The 18351-nt window shown below is 37.3% G+C and overlaps 1 protein-coding gene across 1 annotated transcript in view; it reads right to left on the reverse strand.

The window, feature by feature from the left end:
* TTN (titin) overlaps positions 1–18351 on the reverse strand; it is a 245604-nt gene that overhangs the window by 100355 nt on the left and 126898 nt on the right. Inside the window, 24 exon segments of the mRNA XM_030454664.1 lie at positions 528–667; positions 813–1088; positions 1316–1591; positions 1799–1988; positions 1991–2206; positions 2288–2337; positions 6195–6278; positions 6940–7014; positions 7521–7625; positions 8344–8424; positions 9284–9358; positions 9928–10023; positions 10468–10548; positions 11535–11633; positions 11882–12121; positions 12296–12406; positions 12666–12749; positions 12968–13089; positions 13808–14016; positions 14871–14947; positions 15199–15324; positions 15630–15740; positions 15984–16082; positions 17558–17689. Coding sequence (XP_030310524.1) covers positions 528–667; positions 813–1088; positions 1316–1591; positions 1799–1988; positions 1991–2206; positions 2288–2337; positions 6195–6278; positions 6940–7014; positions 7521–7625; positions 8344–8424; positions 9284–9358; positions 9928–10023; positions 10468–10548; positions 11535–11633; positions 11882–12121; positions 12296–12406; positions 12666–12749; positions 12968–13089; positions 13808–14016; positions 14871–14947; positions 15199–15324; positions 15630–15740; positions 15984–16082; positions 17558–17689 — 3155 coding nt within the window.

The following is an 18351-nucleotide window of genomic DNA, read 5'->3' on the forward strand; positions in this document are numbered from 1 at the left end:
GTGGTGACATACTAGAACAGGCTGGCCTGGGAAGCTGTGGCTGCCTCCTCCTTAGAAGTGTTCAAGGTGAGGCTGGATGGGGCTTTGAGCAACCTGGTCTAGTGGAAGGTGTCTCTGCCCATGAAGGGGGTAAGTAATCTTTAAGGTCCCTTCCAACTGAAACCATTCTATGATTCTATTTATTCATCATTCCACACTTGTTTTAAATGTCAACATCATTCCTAGCAATATATGTAGAATATTTTCATTATTATCTGAATAATGTCCTGCATTCCTTTAAGAAAACAAAGCCCTTCAAATTATAACCTTTCTAGTATGTAGTTCTTATTTACAGAACCAGTGTTTTTTAATTACCACCGTACTTAGTGTTTCTATCTTCTGGACCAAGTAGCAATGATAGGTCTGCAAAGACCTTACCATAAGGATGCAAGGGAACCTGCTTATGGTGTTTAAATATAAAAAACTATGTTTACTATAAATATTGTAAATATTATAAATCAATTTATTTATTATTCAAGGATTCTTACAGGTGAGGGTCTCAAGATTTCTCCTTTCAGCTTCCATTCACCAGGTATATCATCCTCAGATATTTCTGTGTCAAAGTTTGCGGTTTCTTTCTCGTAAATGGTAACATCCTCTAGTGGCTTCAGAAGCTCAACTTCACGTTCTAGAATGCACAAATGAACACAATTAGGTCAAGTTTTGATAGAGCATTAGAATAATTCAGGTTATCTTTTTAGTTGATTCTTGAGAGATTTTTGAAAATTTTCCTATCAGTTGATTAAGAATAATACAAATAAAAGCTTCCTTACCACCAAGGGTCAGTTTAGCTGGGTATCTGCGACCTTCAACTTCCACTGAATATTCCCCAACATCACCAGGGCCAGCATTCTTGATTTTCAGGAAAAGTTTATTTCCTTCTTTCAAGATTTCTGTCTTGTCAGTTGGTTCAGCAGGGATTTCCTCATCTCCTTTAAACCATTTAATGTTTGGTGTATCCTTGACAATGTCACAGGAGAAAGTAGCCGTTCCTTTTGGTTTCACATGCTGGTCTCTTATGGGTTTTACCAACCAGTCTCTTATCACTTCTGCATGACAAAAAGTTACATAAAAATACTGCTTAGCAGACTTTTACTACAAATAAATGGGTCATAAAAAGGAGAAATAGAACTATGAGATCTTGTGTAAAAAAAGATCTTCATTTCTGTAAAAATCTTACCCATCCATTTATATTGTTAAGTATGAGAAAACGTTTCCTAATTTTAACAGCCCAAACATCCAATGGAGAAAGGAGCACATGATTTTGACTGCTTACCTACTACCTTAACACAAGACGAGCATGACAACTCAGTGTTTTCCACGGTAACAGTGTAATTTCCAGCATCAGCATCATCTGAATCAGTGACTGTGAGGGAATGTGACAAACCAATGATGCCCAGAGCAAATTTCCCAGGTTTGGCTTTGATGATCTTCCCATCCTTCCTCCAGATCACACTTCTTTCTTTGTTAAGGTCACACGTCAAGTACAGTGGCTGGCCTTTGATCACACTGACTTCCTCTTCAAGAGTCTTCACAAACCGCACTGGGAGTTCTGTAGGAAACACAACATTCTGATTTGTCTCATTTATATACAGAAGGTGTGATGCACAAATGCCAGACAGATTAAATCAATATATGTAGCGACTGATGGAACAAAATGATGCATCTACCAACCACTGTAAATTCACAACCTATCAGTACTTCCAGCTTGAAGAATAACCAGACTTTAAATTTCTGATACATTTAAAACAGACAATACCTTCAACAATGAGTTTGGCTGTAGAGGTCTTCTCTTTGTTCCCCAGTCGTAATACACAAGTATATTCACCAGCATCTGACAGCTGAACATCAATAATATGCAGCTTCCTATCTTTGCCATCAGCAACTAAACCTTGTGTTTTGGGCATCTCCCTCGGCATGTTACTTCCATCTTTCATCCAGGCTGGTAAATTTGGCCTGTGGACGGTGAAATAAGGACTTCAAAGATTGCAGAAGACCCAACAGATTCAGATTCTTTTAGCACAATATCTTTCATCTCCTTGACAAACTTCAGTGGTACAGCCTTGAGTTGGTAAGTGAATGGAGGCTCTTCAGGAGGTTTTTCACCACCACTTCCTGGCCTGAGTTTCCTTCTTTCTGCATCTGCTGGTGAAGGTGTCTTCCTTGGCTGTAATTCAGATTCAGAAATGAATACACTAATCCTGATTTATTACTTTTGCTGGTAAGATATTGACTTACAGTATCCTACCTTGAGTGGACTGAGACCCTTCGGAGTTTCTTCTTTTGGTGGCTTGGCCTCTGAAGCAGAACAGCAATATAATTAGGAATTAGTTAATAAACATACATACAAAATGAAGATAAATATTTATTTTAAATCAATTTTCCCTTCCCTTAGGTGTATATACATACAAGTGAGGAATTAAAAGCATATGTATATATTTATTCAACTTATACTGTGTGTATCTCAATGGTAAGTTCAAATCTCGAAGCATAGGGAAGACATAATTCAACAGTGGGAGTGAAAGAGCTGCTTAGCAGGTCCTAGTTCCTAGTCCTTATTGTCCTGCCCCATTATTTGGTAAATATCTGCCATTCTCTGACACTTTACTCACAATTAGTCCCTTAATCAATACCCACCTGTCAACCAAATAGCTTAAGCACCGATTATAAATTATAGGGGTTGAGTTTTTTTGAAAAACACACAATTTTACTACTGAAGTCAACAAAAATATGTTTTATCAATTAAATGTATATTTCAGTAAAAAAGTGAAACTCATCACAAGTGAACATCCACAAGTGAGGGATGTTCTGTTAGTTGCCAAATTTGTGATGAATCATTTCAGATTTTGAAAATATTTCCCATGCTATGCTGCTTCTCATCATCAGTTTGCAAAAGGAAATATAAAATGTAATTTTAATGGGAGAATGATATGAATGAAATGCAGAACAGATTTTATTGCAGTAGATGAAAAAATGAATATTAGAAAAAAAATGTGAGTTTTTCTGAGAAAATAATGACACACAATATGATCTATATAGTCCTACAAATACATAAGACTTACAATGAACATCAATTCAACAGATGTACACACAAACAGGTAGACAAATGTGTGAAGAGTGGCTGAATGCCAATACAGCCAGCTGACAGATTAGATGGGTGAAAGGTGTTAAAGAACAAAAGCAAACATCAAAATGGCAAATGGTATGCTCCTGAAGCAAATAGTATAAGCACTCCGTGGAAGAATTTGGCAGTAGTCTTCCTCACCTCTCTTTGCACGAGTCTTTGCAGGAACATCCAAAGGTACTGCATGTGATTCTCCAGGTGTATCCAAATTCCTGATGTCACTCAAAAATCTACTGGCCTGCTCAGTCATGTGAGCAGGTTTTGATTTCTGGTATTCTTTTTCTCCTTCTTCTTTCTTGGGAGTTACTAACTTACCTATGCTTGAAGTAACTTCTCCATTTGCAGGGATTCCTTTGCTTGATGGCATTTTGTCTGAGAGCCTCCCTGTTTCTTTTTTCATGGTGATAGATGTGCCAAGTTTATCTGATTTTTTTTCATCTGATGTACCTTCTGTCACGGGAAGTTTAATTTCTTCCACAGTCAAAGAATACTTCTTTTCTTTCAGTTTATCTTTGATGCTTTTTGAGAGATGGAATTCTTCACATTCATCCTGAATGGTATGAGCTTCCTGCAACTGCTTTTATCTTGACTCCCTGGTGGCTCAATAGAACCTTCATCATTGACTCAGATCTGTCAACTGTTTCACCTTCGACCCCTTTTTCATGTTCACCAACAGAAATGTTACCTTCTATTCCTTCACCTGTAATGGCTTTGTCACACAATTCTTTTTCTGCAGGTAGTTTTTCAGGGGCATTTGAGAATCTAATTTTGTCTTTTTGTAAGTGGGTGCTAAAAATAGTTTTCTCTTCTTTCTTTGGTATTATCTTTTTGCCTGATTTTTTATCAGTTAGATGTGCTCTCTCAGTCAACAATTGTCCTGAACTTTCCTCAAGGTGAACTTCTTCCTCTGTAGAATATTTTTCACATGTTTTCCTTTCCACTACTTCTGTCTTAACAGATGGTTTAAAGATTATGTAAGGTTTTTCTTTTGGAATCTCCTCATCTTCAGTGAGGTGTTCTAGGACAACATTTTCAATCAGTGATTGTTCAGTCTCCTCAGACAGGTCTAAAGAATGTAGTTCTTCTGATGTAAAGTCCAGATTTTCACTTTGAGTTATTTTCATTTGCTTCTCTTCTTTATTAAGAATCTCATCTGTAGGTTTTTCAGCTACTGTCATAGCAGATTTCTTCATCCAGTGAGATTTATTCTGTATGCCATGCTCCTTCATGGATTCTCCAAGAGGAACTTCAGATTTCTCTAGAGTAAAACCTCCTCCATCCTTTCCAGTTTTAAGCAGAGGAATTTTAGCTAATCCTGCCTCTGTGATTTCCTTCACAGATAAAGGTTTATCCTTAATAGAAAATTCTTCAGGTTGCAAACTGACTTCTGATTTTCTCTCTTTTCCTCTAATTTTTTTCTGGTCCTCGGGCTCATATAGCTTTCTGGGTTTATTTTTAGGTACACATATTGACTCAATTTCCTCTTCTTTTTCATGTACAGGAATCTTTCCTTCATGAAGAACACTCAACTTGTCAGAGACTTTCTCTACAACACCTTTCCTATGATCAATCATTTTAATTTCATCCCCCTTTTCTTTTCTAGAATCTTCCTCCACATGTTCAGATGCTATAGAAATAGATTTCAATTCCTCATCAGGAAGCAGTGGTTCATCCTTTGAGTAAGTAATGTGATCTATTGCAACTTCTATTTTCTCACCCTTAAAGGTAGTCTTTTTTGGAACTACACGTGTCATTTCTGGCTCCTCTTCTTCGGGGGCCAGGATAAAATACTTAAGAGACACTTTCTCCTGCTCATCTCTCTCTGGTTTCAGTATTTCATCAACTGTTTCCAGTGAGATTTTAAACTCAAGTGGCTCTACTGTCTGAATATCCAGGACTGTCTCCTCCTCCTTAGGACTTACTCTCTCTTTTACATGCAAGCTTTTCTCAATCAAAATCTTCTTTAACACAATTGACTCAGGCTTTTCTTCTTCCCCTTGGGGCATTTTATCTCTGTGCTTTAGTACAGATGGTGCATCAGGCCTTTCTGCAGCTACAAAGGTTTCACAGGTAATTTAGAGAGTTAAAATCCATAAGAACAAACATCAGGAACAATCTATTTTAAGACAAAATTTCCAGCTATACCTGAAATAAAATGAACATACAACACCTTTCCTCCACATAACAGACAACTTACAACATAACCACAAAACAAGAGAAAATAAGAACGGCACACACAAACAGTACCGAAGACACAAGAAACCACTCTTATGGTAGAGCATTGTCCCACTAGGTTGCCAATTTAAAACCAATTCAGGTAAAAAGTAGCAGATGACAGCTTTCTAAGACCTGCCTGGCCACCTATGTAAAATGGATTAGTTAAGCAGCTGCAGGCAACATCACCAAATCAATAGTCAAGAGACTTTCGTGCCTAGGTTTCTCAAGTGCCTTAGAGCTGAGCTCTACTGTAACACTGTCCTTTTGAACAAGCAGCATGTACATCAGATGTACTGATGGACCTCAGGCTCAGAGTGCTTCAGAGGAATCAGTCTCTCCACAGTTCCCTTCTCACAGCACAATGTGAGATCAAAGTGTATTAAATGAAAATAACAATACTCTAGTTCTTCAACAAAACTTATATTTCCCTGGGTTTCAATGACAAATTAAATGCCGAAAACCAAACAACATAAGATTTGTATGAAAGCATGTGTAACCTTTCTTCTGCTATACAGACAATGTAATAAGACATACATCAGGACATAAACAACATAAAGGAATCAACAGAACGCACAGATTTCATAGTAGGACAATAAATAAAGAAGCAGACATTACCATCCAGAAACAAGAGCACAGATTCATCCCTAAGGTGTTTCAGAGACATTTGCCTTTTAGATTAGGTGACAGTCTCTATAACAAGATCCTTGAATAAGATCTTCCTGCAATGAATCACTTCATTTGCTCTGTCCTGAAGGTATTTATGTATCTCAGAGAGAAAAAAGCCCTATAAATAGCACATAATAAATATAAATACCTGCTTTCTTTCCAACCACAGGGGCTGCCACTGGAGTAGTAACAGCTGGTGCTGGTTCTGCTGCTGGTTTTGGAGATTTTAGAGCTGCAGAGGGAAAAAGAAAAAAAAAAAGAAAAATGTGTTTTAATTTTGTTTTAATAAATAATTTTGGTTTAAGTATGTCCTTTAAAATGTTCTGCAGATTGTATGAAGGTTTCAGTCTTTGCAATATTGAAGACATTCCTAATGTCCCTTTACCCTGAAATCTCTCAATGGAAACTACTAGGTGCACAAGAAAGGTTGCACTTATATTCATGGCTAAAGAATTCTTAGCTATTGCAGTTTTAGGCCCAGGAATGGGAACAGCTGCTTGCTTAGATTCTGGCATTTCAAACACAAAAGGTACAAACAGGTTAATTTACATGTTTTGTAATCTCACTGAACATTCAAGTTAGAAGCGATAGTACAGAGAGAGTTAATTAGAGACAGAATTCATTGTTTTATAATTTATTTAGCCAGAAAGCAAGAGATTAACTTGAGATAAGCTCTTTTAAAGTGAGCTGTGATGGAAAAAAAGATGAATTTTTCAAGCACTGAAGAATTAAAGATAATAAGAAATCCAGAAGATTGCAAAGTGGTTAATCGTAGCACAATACTCATGGGCCAAGTGGATGATAATTATGCTTTAGGTTAATATAGCATGATATTCAGCAATGAATATCATTTGTTTGCTGCAATAAGGAAAAAGAGCATAACACATCAGTACCTTTTGTTGGTTCTGGCACAGGTTTCTCCTCTTTTTTTATGACAGGCACCTCAGTTTTCTTAGGAATTTCTGGGACTTTAAAATATTATTTTTATTTTGTGAGATACATGAAACACATTGAATCCCCAACTAAAATTGTCTCCAAGTATTTAAAAGTTTTCTTTCTTTTCAGACATAAACAATTTAAGATGTTCATAATGTTTAGGAATATGAACTTTTAAGAGTGAGACTTGAGTAAATTAGAACCACAAGATGCAGAAAAGAACAAATATTTGCAAACACAAAGAATACTTAGATTAACTGTTTACCTACAGTTACATTTTTGTAACTATTATAAAATATTTGTTAAGTTCTCTGCACAGTAAAGACTGAGAAAATCCCAATGTGCAGAATTCAGACTCAAATATGGATGTCAAATTTTGCTTTCAACAAACCTTTAATTTACATGATCAAGTTAATGAGAGACATCTTGTCAAGATTTCAGAGAATAAGACTTAACAGTGGGAGCTTGCTTCATGTTTGTTTTTGTTTGTTTGTTTTTAATTATACTTTACCAGATAGATTTGAATATGATCTAGTACCTTCTGGTTTCCCAATTTTTTCTGCCGGTGTAGATACTGGCTTAACTTCTGGTTTAGGTTCTTTTCCTGGTTTAGGTTCTTCCTCTTCTGTTTTCTTTTTAGGAACTTTAAAAGAAAAGGAAATTCCATTTTAAAGCACAGGTAAAAGAATAAGACAGTGAATGACTCAAAAAATTAAAAATATATCAACATATGAAAAATATGAATGTAAAATACATAGTTCAACATAAAGAATAAGACAGTGGATGAGACAAAAAATTAAAAAAATATCAACACATGAAAAATATGAATGTAAATTACATAGTTCAATATAAATGGAAGATTTTGTGCAACTATTCAAGATACTATTTTGAAAGCCTTTTTTAATTCAAAGTAATTTAGAGAAGAAAGATGCTTTATTGAGAGCAGTCCATCTGAGAGGAAAGATATCAATCTTAATTGTCTCTGAGAGATAAAAATACTTATAGCATATTATATATTTCTCATCATATTTAAATGATAAGGTACTACACTTAACTATACTTCAGGGTCCAGAAGTTGAAGACAGAGGAAAACTGTCAACTCTGGTATAGGCTTTACAAAATTTAAGAAAACAGAAGAGAGTTACAGGGAACCAGATTTTCATAATTACACTCCGTTTTCATCACAGATCCTTTGATTCCCACTTCATCCTGCAACTATAAGGGCTTTTACCAAGAAACAAACATCAGGTAGTGTTTTACTCATTAAATTTTTCATACATAAAAACATGTTACTTAGAGAAATTTACAAAGCAGTGTTAATATACTGGGTTTTAAAAAAACAGAGCCTATATAAACTATACCTCTTTTCAAAACAACTTCTTCTTTTGGTGGAGGAGTAGCTTCGGGAATTACTCTGTGAGGTTTCTTTACTAGTCCAGGCACTTAAAAGAATGTTATTCCAGATTTTATTATGGGTTCATGATAGCAGTAAGAAGTAACCGACAACGTAGTAAGAGCTAACCAACAACTAACCATTCCAAATACACAAATCAAATGCTGGTCACCTACTGAACATTATAAGCAAAGATAAATGTTTTGACATTAAAGTTGATAGCTTTAATATATTATTTAGATAAAGTTGTCTTCTATGTTTACACATAATGTTGGATAATTTAATAATTTCCATACCGATTAACAAAAGAGGAGCATGGTTTGAAAAAACTACACAGGTTGTGTAATCAAAGAGAGTAAGCATAGGAACATTTTAATCTCATTTTCCTTTTTCGTTACAGCCTTATGCTACAGATCTATTATCTGAACTATCTATGATGTTCCAAAGGATACAGCTGGTTTAATTTCAAGACTTGAAACAGAATTAAGAAGAAGTGTCCATTGTTTAGCTGCTTAACTTGCCTTAAGCTCCAGTAGATATGAAAAATACACTTCCAGGAAATAATAAATTAAGTACATTTAAGCAATGCTATATGTATTTAAACAATATATTATTTTTTATGTCTCCCTAAGCAGAGAACCCAAGTGAGAATCTACACAAGTGACAAAACTCATAAAAAGAACTCTTCCCTAATTCTGTCTCTTGCATCTCATGAGCTGCATTATGGGAAATTAAAATTAACATAAATATAGCATGAATATATGTAACCAAGACTAGAGTCTTCTGTTAAGCATAATCTAATGTAGAGACTGTCTTGAGATTTCTGACCAAATTAAAGACAAAGATGTTGAGAACTCGGGCTTCAAGAGTGGTTTACTTTAAGTAAGATTCTTATATTAGCTTGGTACCTTTAGCAGGTGGAGGCTCCAATTTTGGAGGCTCAGCAGGTTTTGCAGTTACAACTTTCTTTCTTGCATCCTGAGCTATAAGAAAAATATTTTAATGTTATCCTACAAATCATTAGATTAAAAAAAAAGAAAATAACTCTGAAAAAGCCAATATCTGATTAATGCTACGGATACAATAGAAAGAAAAGAGCTACAAAGCTAAGAATCTGTCTGATTAACTGTTTAGAAGTCAAAGAAACTGTAGGAAGCATGGTTGAGCTGATTACGATGCCCACATAGGAAGACCAGCAAATTATTGCTGGGGATTCTTTTCATTTGTAAAACACGTTAAAGACAGAAGAATTATGTTAAAGATAGAAGAATGTGTTAACCTGGTTAAGATTTTTTTAACACATTGCTTTTTTCTGTAGCTATTGAAAAGAACCCATGTAAACTGGCTTGGTGTAACACTGGTAAAATAACCTGAAGTGACTGAGCATTAGTAAGGCGCACCATTAGAGGGAAAGTAAATTAGAAAAGGAAAGAAAAAAAAAGATCAAAAAAGAGAAATACATTTAAAAGCATGCTTTTTGAGATTCATCAGTATCATTTAAAAGGATTATATTTCATTTCCCACTGTTAATTGTGGCTTCAGATGATTATACCTTTAAGTAGGTCTTTTGCCGATTTAATATCTTCTACTGGTGCAGTAGGTGGTGGTGGCTTTCGCTTTTCAGGGATCTTCTTTTCAGGTACCGGTGCTTTAAATAACATTAGGTAGATTTAGTAAAAGTTTGCTACCACAGTAGTTATATGAAGAGTAATGTACAAATACAAAGATGTAATTTTCCAATTCCAGTGAAGCCAGTGAAAAAACTCTCTTTTAATTAAATGGGAGCATGGGGGGTATGAAAGAGGCTATTACTTTGTAACATGCACACAATACAGATACCCCAGTTGACTTAAAAAAGCATCTTAACAACATGAAAATGAGGGTAAGAAACCAAAGGACCAGAAGACACGCTGACAAGAAACGATGTGAAACCATTTAAAATAATCTTCGTGTTGTACTTAGAAGTAACAGGAAAAATTACTAAGAAACAGACAACATACAGATACATGTGTTAAGAATGACAAAGGAGCAAAAAGCCACACAGTAACGAAAGAAAGATGTTGGGCAGCCTCTATGTAAGTACTTTGAATACCTTCAGCTGGCAAAGCTTCTTCTACTTCCGCAACTGGAATTTCTGCTTCTTCAGGCTCAATCTCCTTCTCAACTTCATATTCTTTAAAGAATGTCGACAATGGTGAAAATTTTCAGTGATAAGATTGCTTCACATGAACAATTACCAGAAACAGCACAAAAAAGAAAGCTACTCCAATAGGCACAGACAAATACATGTTAGGACAAGTAATCACGCACTGTTTCCTTTGCAGTTAATGTGTGTGTTTGAAAACCTTCACACTTTCTATATAAGAATGAATCAGGGTTGTGTGAAGATATTTTTTATGCGCACTATAAAAACTAAACATTAAGTTAGCAAACGAGTCATTGTAACCGGGAGGAATGAAAATGTCAATGCTCTCAAAGAATTTAAGATTTTAACACCTCTACAATTACTAGGTTTTAAGAGAATCAAATGTTGTGCAAATTGATAATTAATTGAAAAAGAGTCATACTTTGTTGTGACTATCCTCTGTATATCCTGTGTGTATGTCAAGTGAAAATAATAAATTTTGGAAGAAATATTTACTTCCAAATATGAAAATAAAATAGTAGATACAAGAAACAGACTGGTATCATACAAAATATGAAGTAAGAAATTTAAATATATTACAGTGAGGAAAAAAAAAAAAGAACATCCATTTTAAGGCATATGCTTGGAAAACTAGATGAAGGATTGTCCTTAAAGTAATGGCTATAACAGCATATACCTTCACTTGGCAGTGGTTCCGGTATTTTAGGAAAATCCACAGGTATTTTCTCCTCTGCAACAGGTTTCTTGGGCATCTCAGGCACTTTAAAGATATTAGTTCCTTTTATTTTTAGGTATATAAATGAAAAATAAAAATGACAAAGACAGCTAGCTAGCACACAGAAAATCACTGTGAATAACTATAATCATAAGCATGGAACGTATTTATGCCACAAACAGTCTTTTCCAAGATAGTCTACATAAACTAACACATTTTATAGACTCGGATATGAACAAAGACAAGAGAGAAGAATAGAAAAAAATTCTTCATGGAGATGCCCCCTGGCATTATATACCTTTGGTTGGAGGAAGCTCTTGATTTTTATATTCTGGTTTTTGAGGTGTTGGATAAGGCACTTCCTCTTCAGGGACAGTTCTCGCTGTCACATCAGGTTCTTTAAAGATATTAGTAAATTAAACCAATATTAAACCCTGCCATAAATTTTCATTTTTTGTGAACATTAGGATACATATACATGCAAAAAGTGAAAATATCAATTACTAAAAAGGGTAAGGAATTCAAAATAGGAAGACTAAAATTTTACAGTTATAGACCGTTCCCTCAGATAGCTAAGCACTGCATACATCAGATGAAAAGCATTCAGAGAAGAAAGTAGAGGAGGGGATCAGGCCTCCTATGTACCTTTAACAGATGAAACTTTATGTTTTTTAAGTACAGATGTAGGCTCTGGTACTTTTGGCACAGCTGCCAGCTCCGGTTTCTTGGGAACATCCACAGGTTTCTTTGGTACAGGCACAGGCTTCTTGGGCACTGCCACAGGTTTCTTGGACACTGCCACAGGCTTTTTGGGCACTGCCACAGGCTTTGGGGGAACAACTGGCACCTCCTCTTCTGGCTCTTCCTCCTTCACAACCTCAGGCACTTTAAAGATATGAGTTCCTTTTAATGGGCCAAGCTAAAGGTCAGGCCCACTAAGACCCAACACAACCTAATGCTGATCTCACCCCTCCCCACAGAAAACAGGGAGGCAACAAGCCCTCAGAACTGCAGCAACCCAGTGCCCAGAGGAGGCTCTTTCAGAACACCATTGTATACCTTCAGCTTGAGAAACTTCTGGCTCTCCAGGCTCAGCAACCTGTGCCACCTCTTCTGGTGCTTCCTCCTCCTCTTCCTCTTCTGGGACCTCTGCCACAGGCATCTCAGGCACTTCAAAGATATTAGTGTGTTTCATTTGACATCGGTGAAAGCATGTGCCAAGTAAGAAGCAAAAACAGGGCAACACAGACACAGAACATCACAACAGCCAACTCAAAACCTTCCACACATGTGCAGCACCATCTACCCAGCATGCATAGCCTTGAGAGTCTCAGTCTGGAAACAGAGACAGGCCAAGAGAGGGTAGGATAAAGCTTAAGAGAAGAAGATTAAGTATCTTCTTTGTCAAAGTACCCATGAAGACAGGTACCTCTGGGTCCTGGAGGCTCTGGTGCCTTGGCAATGGCCACGGGTACTTTTTCCTCACGAGCAGCCTTCCTGGGCACCTCAGGTGCTTCAAAGATATTAGTAACAGTCAGTTTTAGACATTAAACAGGAAGATGAACAGTGAAATACGAACTAGAGACGAGCTCATGAAAACAACCAAACTGGTATCACGGTATTGACCCCGTGACTCCTTCTCTCAGTCACTCACATAGACACAAAGTCCCACACGAGCAGAGGCACAGGCAGGGAGCATGATGATAAGTAGGTTCTGTGGGAAAACCATACCTATGTTTCGGTAGAGCCTGAGGGTGGGATATGAATTAGGATACCCCTCTCTGTACTCAGCAGCCTTCTCTTCCTGAGAGGAGAGACTGCCATTCCCAGCTTGGCTGGGATCTGAGTCTTCCCTGGGAGCAACCTCAGCCCACACCTTAACTGCTGCCATCCCTCCAAAAGCTGCCAGTGGTGGTAGGGAAACTGCTAAATAGTGAGGAAGTCACTATTTTTCCTTTGTCCCTATTCTGTCCCCCTCCATTTATATTCTTTGTTTGTGGGTTGGACTTCTTTTTATTATTATTGGGTTATTTTCTTATTCTAAGTAGCTCTCCTGCCTGAATTTTCACTGCACTGTGGAATATTCCATAGCCTGTACAGTTTACTGGATTTTATAACTACTCCTTATTCCTCATAAACTCCAGATTTTTCAGCATTTTCTTTGAACACTTTATATAGCATTGCTCTTACAGCCCTCATATGTGCATTTCTGAGTAAAAAAATAGGTTTTAATTTTGAAAGATTAATATCTACCACATGCAGCGACTGAGAACATAGGAGTCATGGAGACAATATCTGTGACAATTTAAGATAAAAAACTAGGAAGTAACTTTGAAACCTTATCAATAAGTTATATGTCGAATCATTTTAGTATCTGCTGATTCAGAATGTGAAAACAAAACAGTAAATTTAAAATGTCATTAACTGTTTATGCAAAATACTAGATAATTGAATTAGCAACTGATATACAGCACAGAATGTGGAAATTTCAGGTAATCATAAATGGACAGGACAATAGGCATCAGAAGAAACATGTAAGACAGTAGGAAGCAGCCTCATTCAGGCTCATACACAAGACAACAGGTACCTCGAACGGGTGCAGGTTCTGGCTTTTTTGGCACAGTTGCAGGTATGGCCTCTTCCAGAACACCTTTCTTGGGCACCTTGGACACTTCAAAGATATTAGTATATTTTAGTTTTGTGGGAACTACAGGTGTCTCTGGAACAGTAAGACAATCAGTAACATGCACAGTCTTCTTTGAGAAAGTGCTGTGGTTACACTGAGTCATGAATCATGTTTCACTTCAAAGTTGTGGAATGAACAGGTTATCAAATATGTCACTCGGAAGATGGGAATTATGTTTAGTTTCTGCTTCTGAGTGAAGGGGGAAATGTGGAAAACACATACCCTCTTTGTAACAGCTGATCCGGGACCTATTTAAGGAATTCTACTTTATTTGAGTATCAGTCTTGAATCATTTGTCATTGTCACATAATTTTTTTTTGGGGAAATAAACTTTTGCTTTATCATTAGCATTTTTTTTTCTATTAATTCTTTCCATTCTTTACACGTCGTCCTTATTTTCAGTTTTACACACTGTCTGTCTTTTAGATTTTATTGCTTACAGGAATATGTACTTCACCTCTTCTCTTCTGGAATATAGTGATGAGCCTGTCATGTGCTAATAAGATAACCTATAGACATATCCAGTCCTTTGCCAGAAAATCTTTCAGCTATATTGTCATTATGTTACTTTTAAAAAGATAGAGGAATGGTAGAGCTGCTGTCATTCAGTACTACAGTTTATTAGAAAATTTAGGGACCAGACTTTATGTTCTTTCAACTGAAGAATTTTTGCAGGCTCTTCCTCAGAATATCTTTATCCCATTTAAACTAGCATTCAGTAAATATTATTTCTTAAACATCACAGAAAGTTAAGAAAGCTGCAGATATTTTTCAAGGAACTGGATCTAATATTCCACTCAGAATTTGAAAGTCCACATTGCACTTCATATTTCATATGCACTTATCTCTGATGGGTCATCACCAGAAAAATTAGTTCAACTTAAGTCCAGAAGAGTGTGATGTTTCTTTCTAATGATGCTACTAACATTAACAATAGGTACCTTTCACTGATGGTGTTTCTGATTTTTTGGGTACAGCAACAGGCGATGGTTCTGGTGGAACAGCTTTCTTCAGCACCTTGAGTGCTTTAAAGAAAATATGTCCTCTTAATTTTACCGTCAAGAAATACAGAAGAGCGTAACACAACAAAACCAAAGAGCTTAGATATTTCTAACACTGCAGCATTCCTCTAGTGACTCATTGGTAAATCACATATGCAAAGACAGAAACAGCAGAGGGTAGAGGACACATAACAAGTCATACATAAAAGAAGGGATAACATGAAAATATTAATCAATACACTGAAATAAAAAGCAAGTCCTCCAAGAAGATATACCTTTTTCTTGTGGAGCTTCTGGTTTCTTTGGCACAGTCACAGGTTTTTTGGGCACTGCCACAGGCTTTGGGGGAAAAACAGCTGGCACCTTCTCTTCTGGCTCTTCCTCCTTGGCAACCTCAGGTACTTAAAAGATATTAGTTCTTGTTAATAGGCTGAGCTAAAGGTCAGCAGAGAGCAAAGCAGAAACAAATAAACCCTTGACAGACTAAGAGAGAGTTCTCTTTAAACAACAATTCTTCCATCAGGCGGACTCCTCACAGCAAAAGGCTTTTAAGAAAGTATTTGCAGATAAGCCACAGGCCCACTAAGACCCAACACAACCTAATGCTGATCTCACCCCTCCCCACAGAAAACAGGGAGGCAACAAGCCCTCAGAACTGCAGCAACCCAGTGCCCAGAGGAGGCTCTTTCAGAACACCATTGTATACCTTCAGCTTGAGAAACTTCTGGCTCTCCAGGCTCAGCAACCTGTGCCACCTCTTCTGGTGCTTCCTCCTCCTCTTCCTCTTCTGGGACCTCTGCCACAGGCATCTCAGGCACTTCAAAGATATTAGTGTGTTTCATTTGACATCGGTGAAAGCATGTGCCAAGTAAGAAGCAAAAACAGGGCAACACAGACACAGAACATCACAACAGCCAACTCAAAACCTTCCACACATGTGCAGCACCATCTACCCAGCATGCATAGCCTTGAGAGTCTCAGTCTGGAAACAGAGACAGGCCAAGAGAGGGTAGGATAAAGCTTAAGAGAAGAAGATTAAGTATCTTCTTTGTCAAAGTACCCATGAAGACAGGTACCTCTGGTCCTGGAGGCTCTGGTGCCTTGGCAATGGCCACGGGTACTTTTTCCTCACGAGCAGCCTTCCTGGGCACCTCAGGTGCTTCAAAGATATTAGTAACAGTCAGTTTTAGACATTAAACAGGAAGATGAACAGTGAAATACGAACTAGAGACGAGCTCATGAAAACAACCAAACTGGTATCACGGTATTGACCCCGTTGACTCCTTCTCTCAGTCACTCACATAGACACAAAGTCCCACACGAGCAGAGGCACAGGCAGGGAGCATGATGATAAGTAGGTTCTGTGGGAAAACCATACCTATGTTTCGGTAGAGCCTGAGGGTGGGATATGAATTAGGATACCCCTCTCTGTACTCAGCAGCCTTCTCTTCCTGAGAGGAGAGACTGCCATTCCAGCTTGGCTGGGATCTGAGTCTTCCCTGGGAGCAACCTCAGCCCACACCTTAACTGCTGCCATCCCTCCAAAAGCTGCCAGTGGTGGTAGGGAAACTGCTAAATAGTGAGGAAGTCACTATTTTTCCTTTGTCCCTATTCTGTCCCCCTCCATTTATATTCTTTGTTTGTGGGTTGGACTTTCTTTTATTATTATTGGGTTATTTTCTTATTCTAAGTAGCTCTCCTGCCTGAATTTTCACTGCCACTGTGGAATATTCCCATAGCCTGTACAGTTACTGGATTTTATAACTACTCCTTATTCCTCATAAACTCCAGATTTTTCAGCATTTTCTTTGAACACTTTATATAGCATTGCTCTTACAGCCCTCATATGTGCATTTCTGAGTAAAAAAATAGGTTTTAATTTTGAAAGATTAATATCTACCACATGCAGCGACTGAGAACATAGGAGTCATGGAGACAATATCTGTGACAATTTAAGATAAAAAACTAGGAAGTAACTTTGAAACCTTATCAATAAGTTATATGTCGAATCATTTTAGTATCTGCTGATTCAGAATGTGAAGCTGACAGTGCTTTGCATCCAGCAGAGGGAGCAGGGTGAGGAACAGAAACCTCACTATAATTAGTATTTCTATTTTATGTAGCTGGCCTGCTTTTTCAACTCCTTTGCACTAGAAGTACATGGGACTTGGACTTAATGAGTTTTCAGGACTTCTCTAATCCAATACTTGGAAATTGCATTTGGTGAGGGTAAAAGTGTATCTGCAGAGTGAGCAACTTTCCTTCCTCTATATGGTGCAGAATTCTTGTACTCAAATACCAAGCATCTGGTGTGCTTATCCATAAAAATTGTGCAATTCAATTGTAGATTTGCATAACTGATACTCTTGGCTCACCGTGAGCATATGGTCAGAAAAAGATTACATCAATGTATAACTACAGCCATATGTTTACATTCTGAACACATATGAGATGGAGAGAGTCCCTCATGTTACCTATGTGTTTCCCCCTGTATTCTAACAATTGAATCTGTACAGAGAAAAAAATGTAGAAATTTCAGGTAATCACAAATGGACAGGACAATAGACACCAGAAGAAACATGTAAGACAGTAGGAAGCAGCCTCATTCAGGCTCATACACAAGACAACAGGTACCTCGAACGGGTGCAGGTTCTGGCTTTTTTGGCACAGTTGCAGGTATGGCCTCTTCCAGAACACCTTTCTTGGGCACCTTGGACACTTCAAAGATATTAGTATATTTTAGTTTTGTGGGAACTACAGGTGTCTCTGGAACAGTAAGACAATCAGTAACATGCACAGTCTTCTTTGAGAAAGTGCTGTGGTTACACTGAGTCATGAATCAGGTTTTACTTCAAAGTTGTGGAATGAACAGGTCACTGTCACTCGGAAGATGGGAATTATGTTTAGTTTCTGCTTCTGAATGAAGGGGGAAATGTGGAAAACACCCTCTTTGTAGCATCTGATCAGGGACCTATTTATAGAATCCTACTGTATTTGAATATCACTAATGAGTCATTGGTTATGTGCTTTATGGGGCAAGTCACTGTCATTCTCTTACTTGTGACTTGGATATTATGAGTATTTGTCCTTCAAATTGACTTAGCTTTTTTTTTTTTATGTCTTTGTATGTTTCCTCACCAGTTTTGCTTAACACATTCCTTCCTTTAGCAGCTCTTGCTTCCATTCTACTCACAAGATTCTGCTTGTAACTCTTCCTGCTATATTAATGTATTTAAATGCTATAAATATAACTGTGAGGTGGTACTTCACTTGAGGAATGTCACTGTGTTTCAGATGGAGAGAATCTGGCAGTAGAGAGAATGTTTACTTCTTCCAAAGAAAATGAAGTGATGCACCTCTGCATCAGTCTGTAGTGTTTATGGAGTATCTGTATCTGTATTTAGAGTATCTGACATAATTTTTTAGCA

The sequence above is a fragment of the Calypte anna genome, chromosome 7 (genome assembly GCF_003957555.1).
Source record: "Calypte anna isolate BGI_N300 chromosome 7, bCalAnn1_v1.p, whole genome shotgun sequence".
NCBI classification, from domain to species: Eukaryota; Metazoa; Chordata; class Aves; order Apodiformes; family Trochilidae; genus Calypte; species Calypte anna.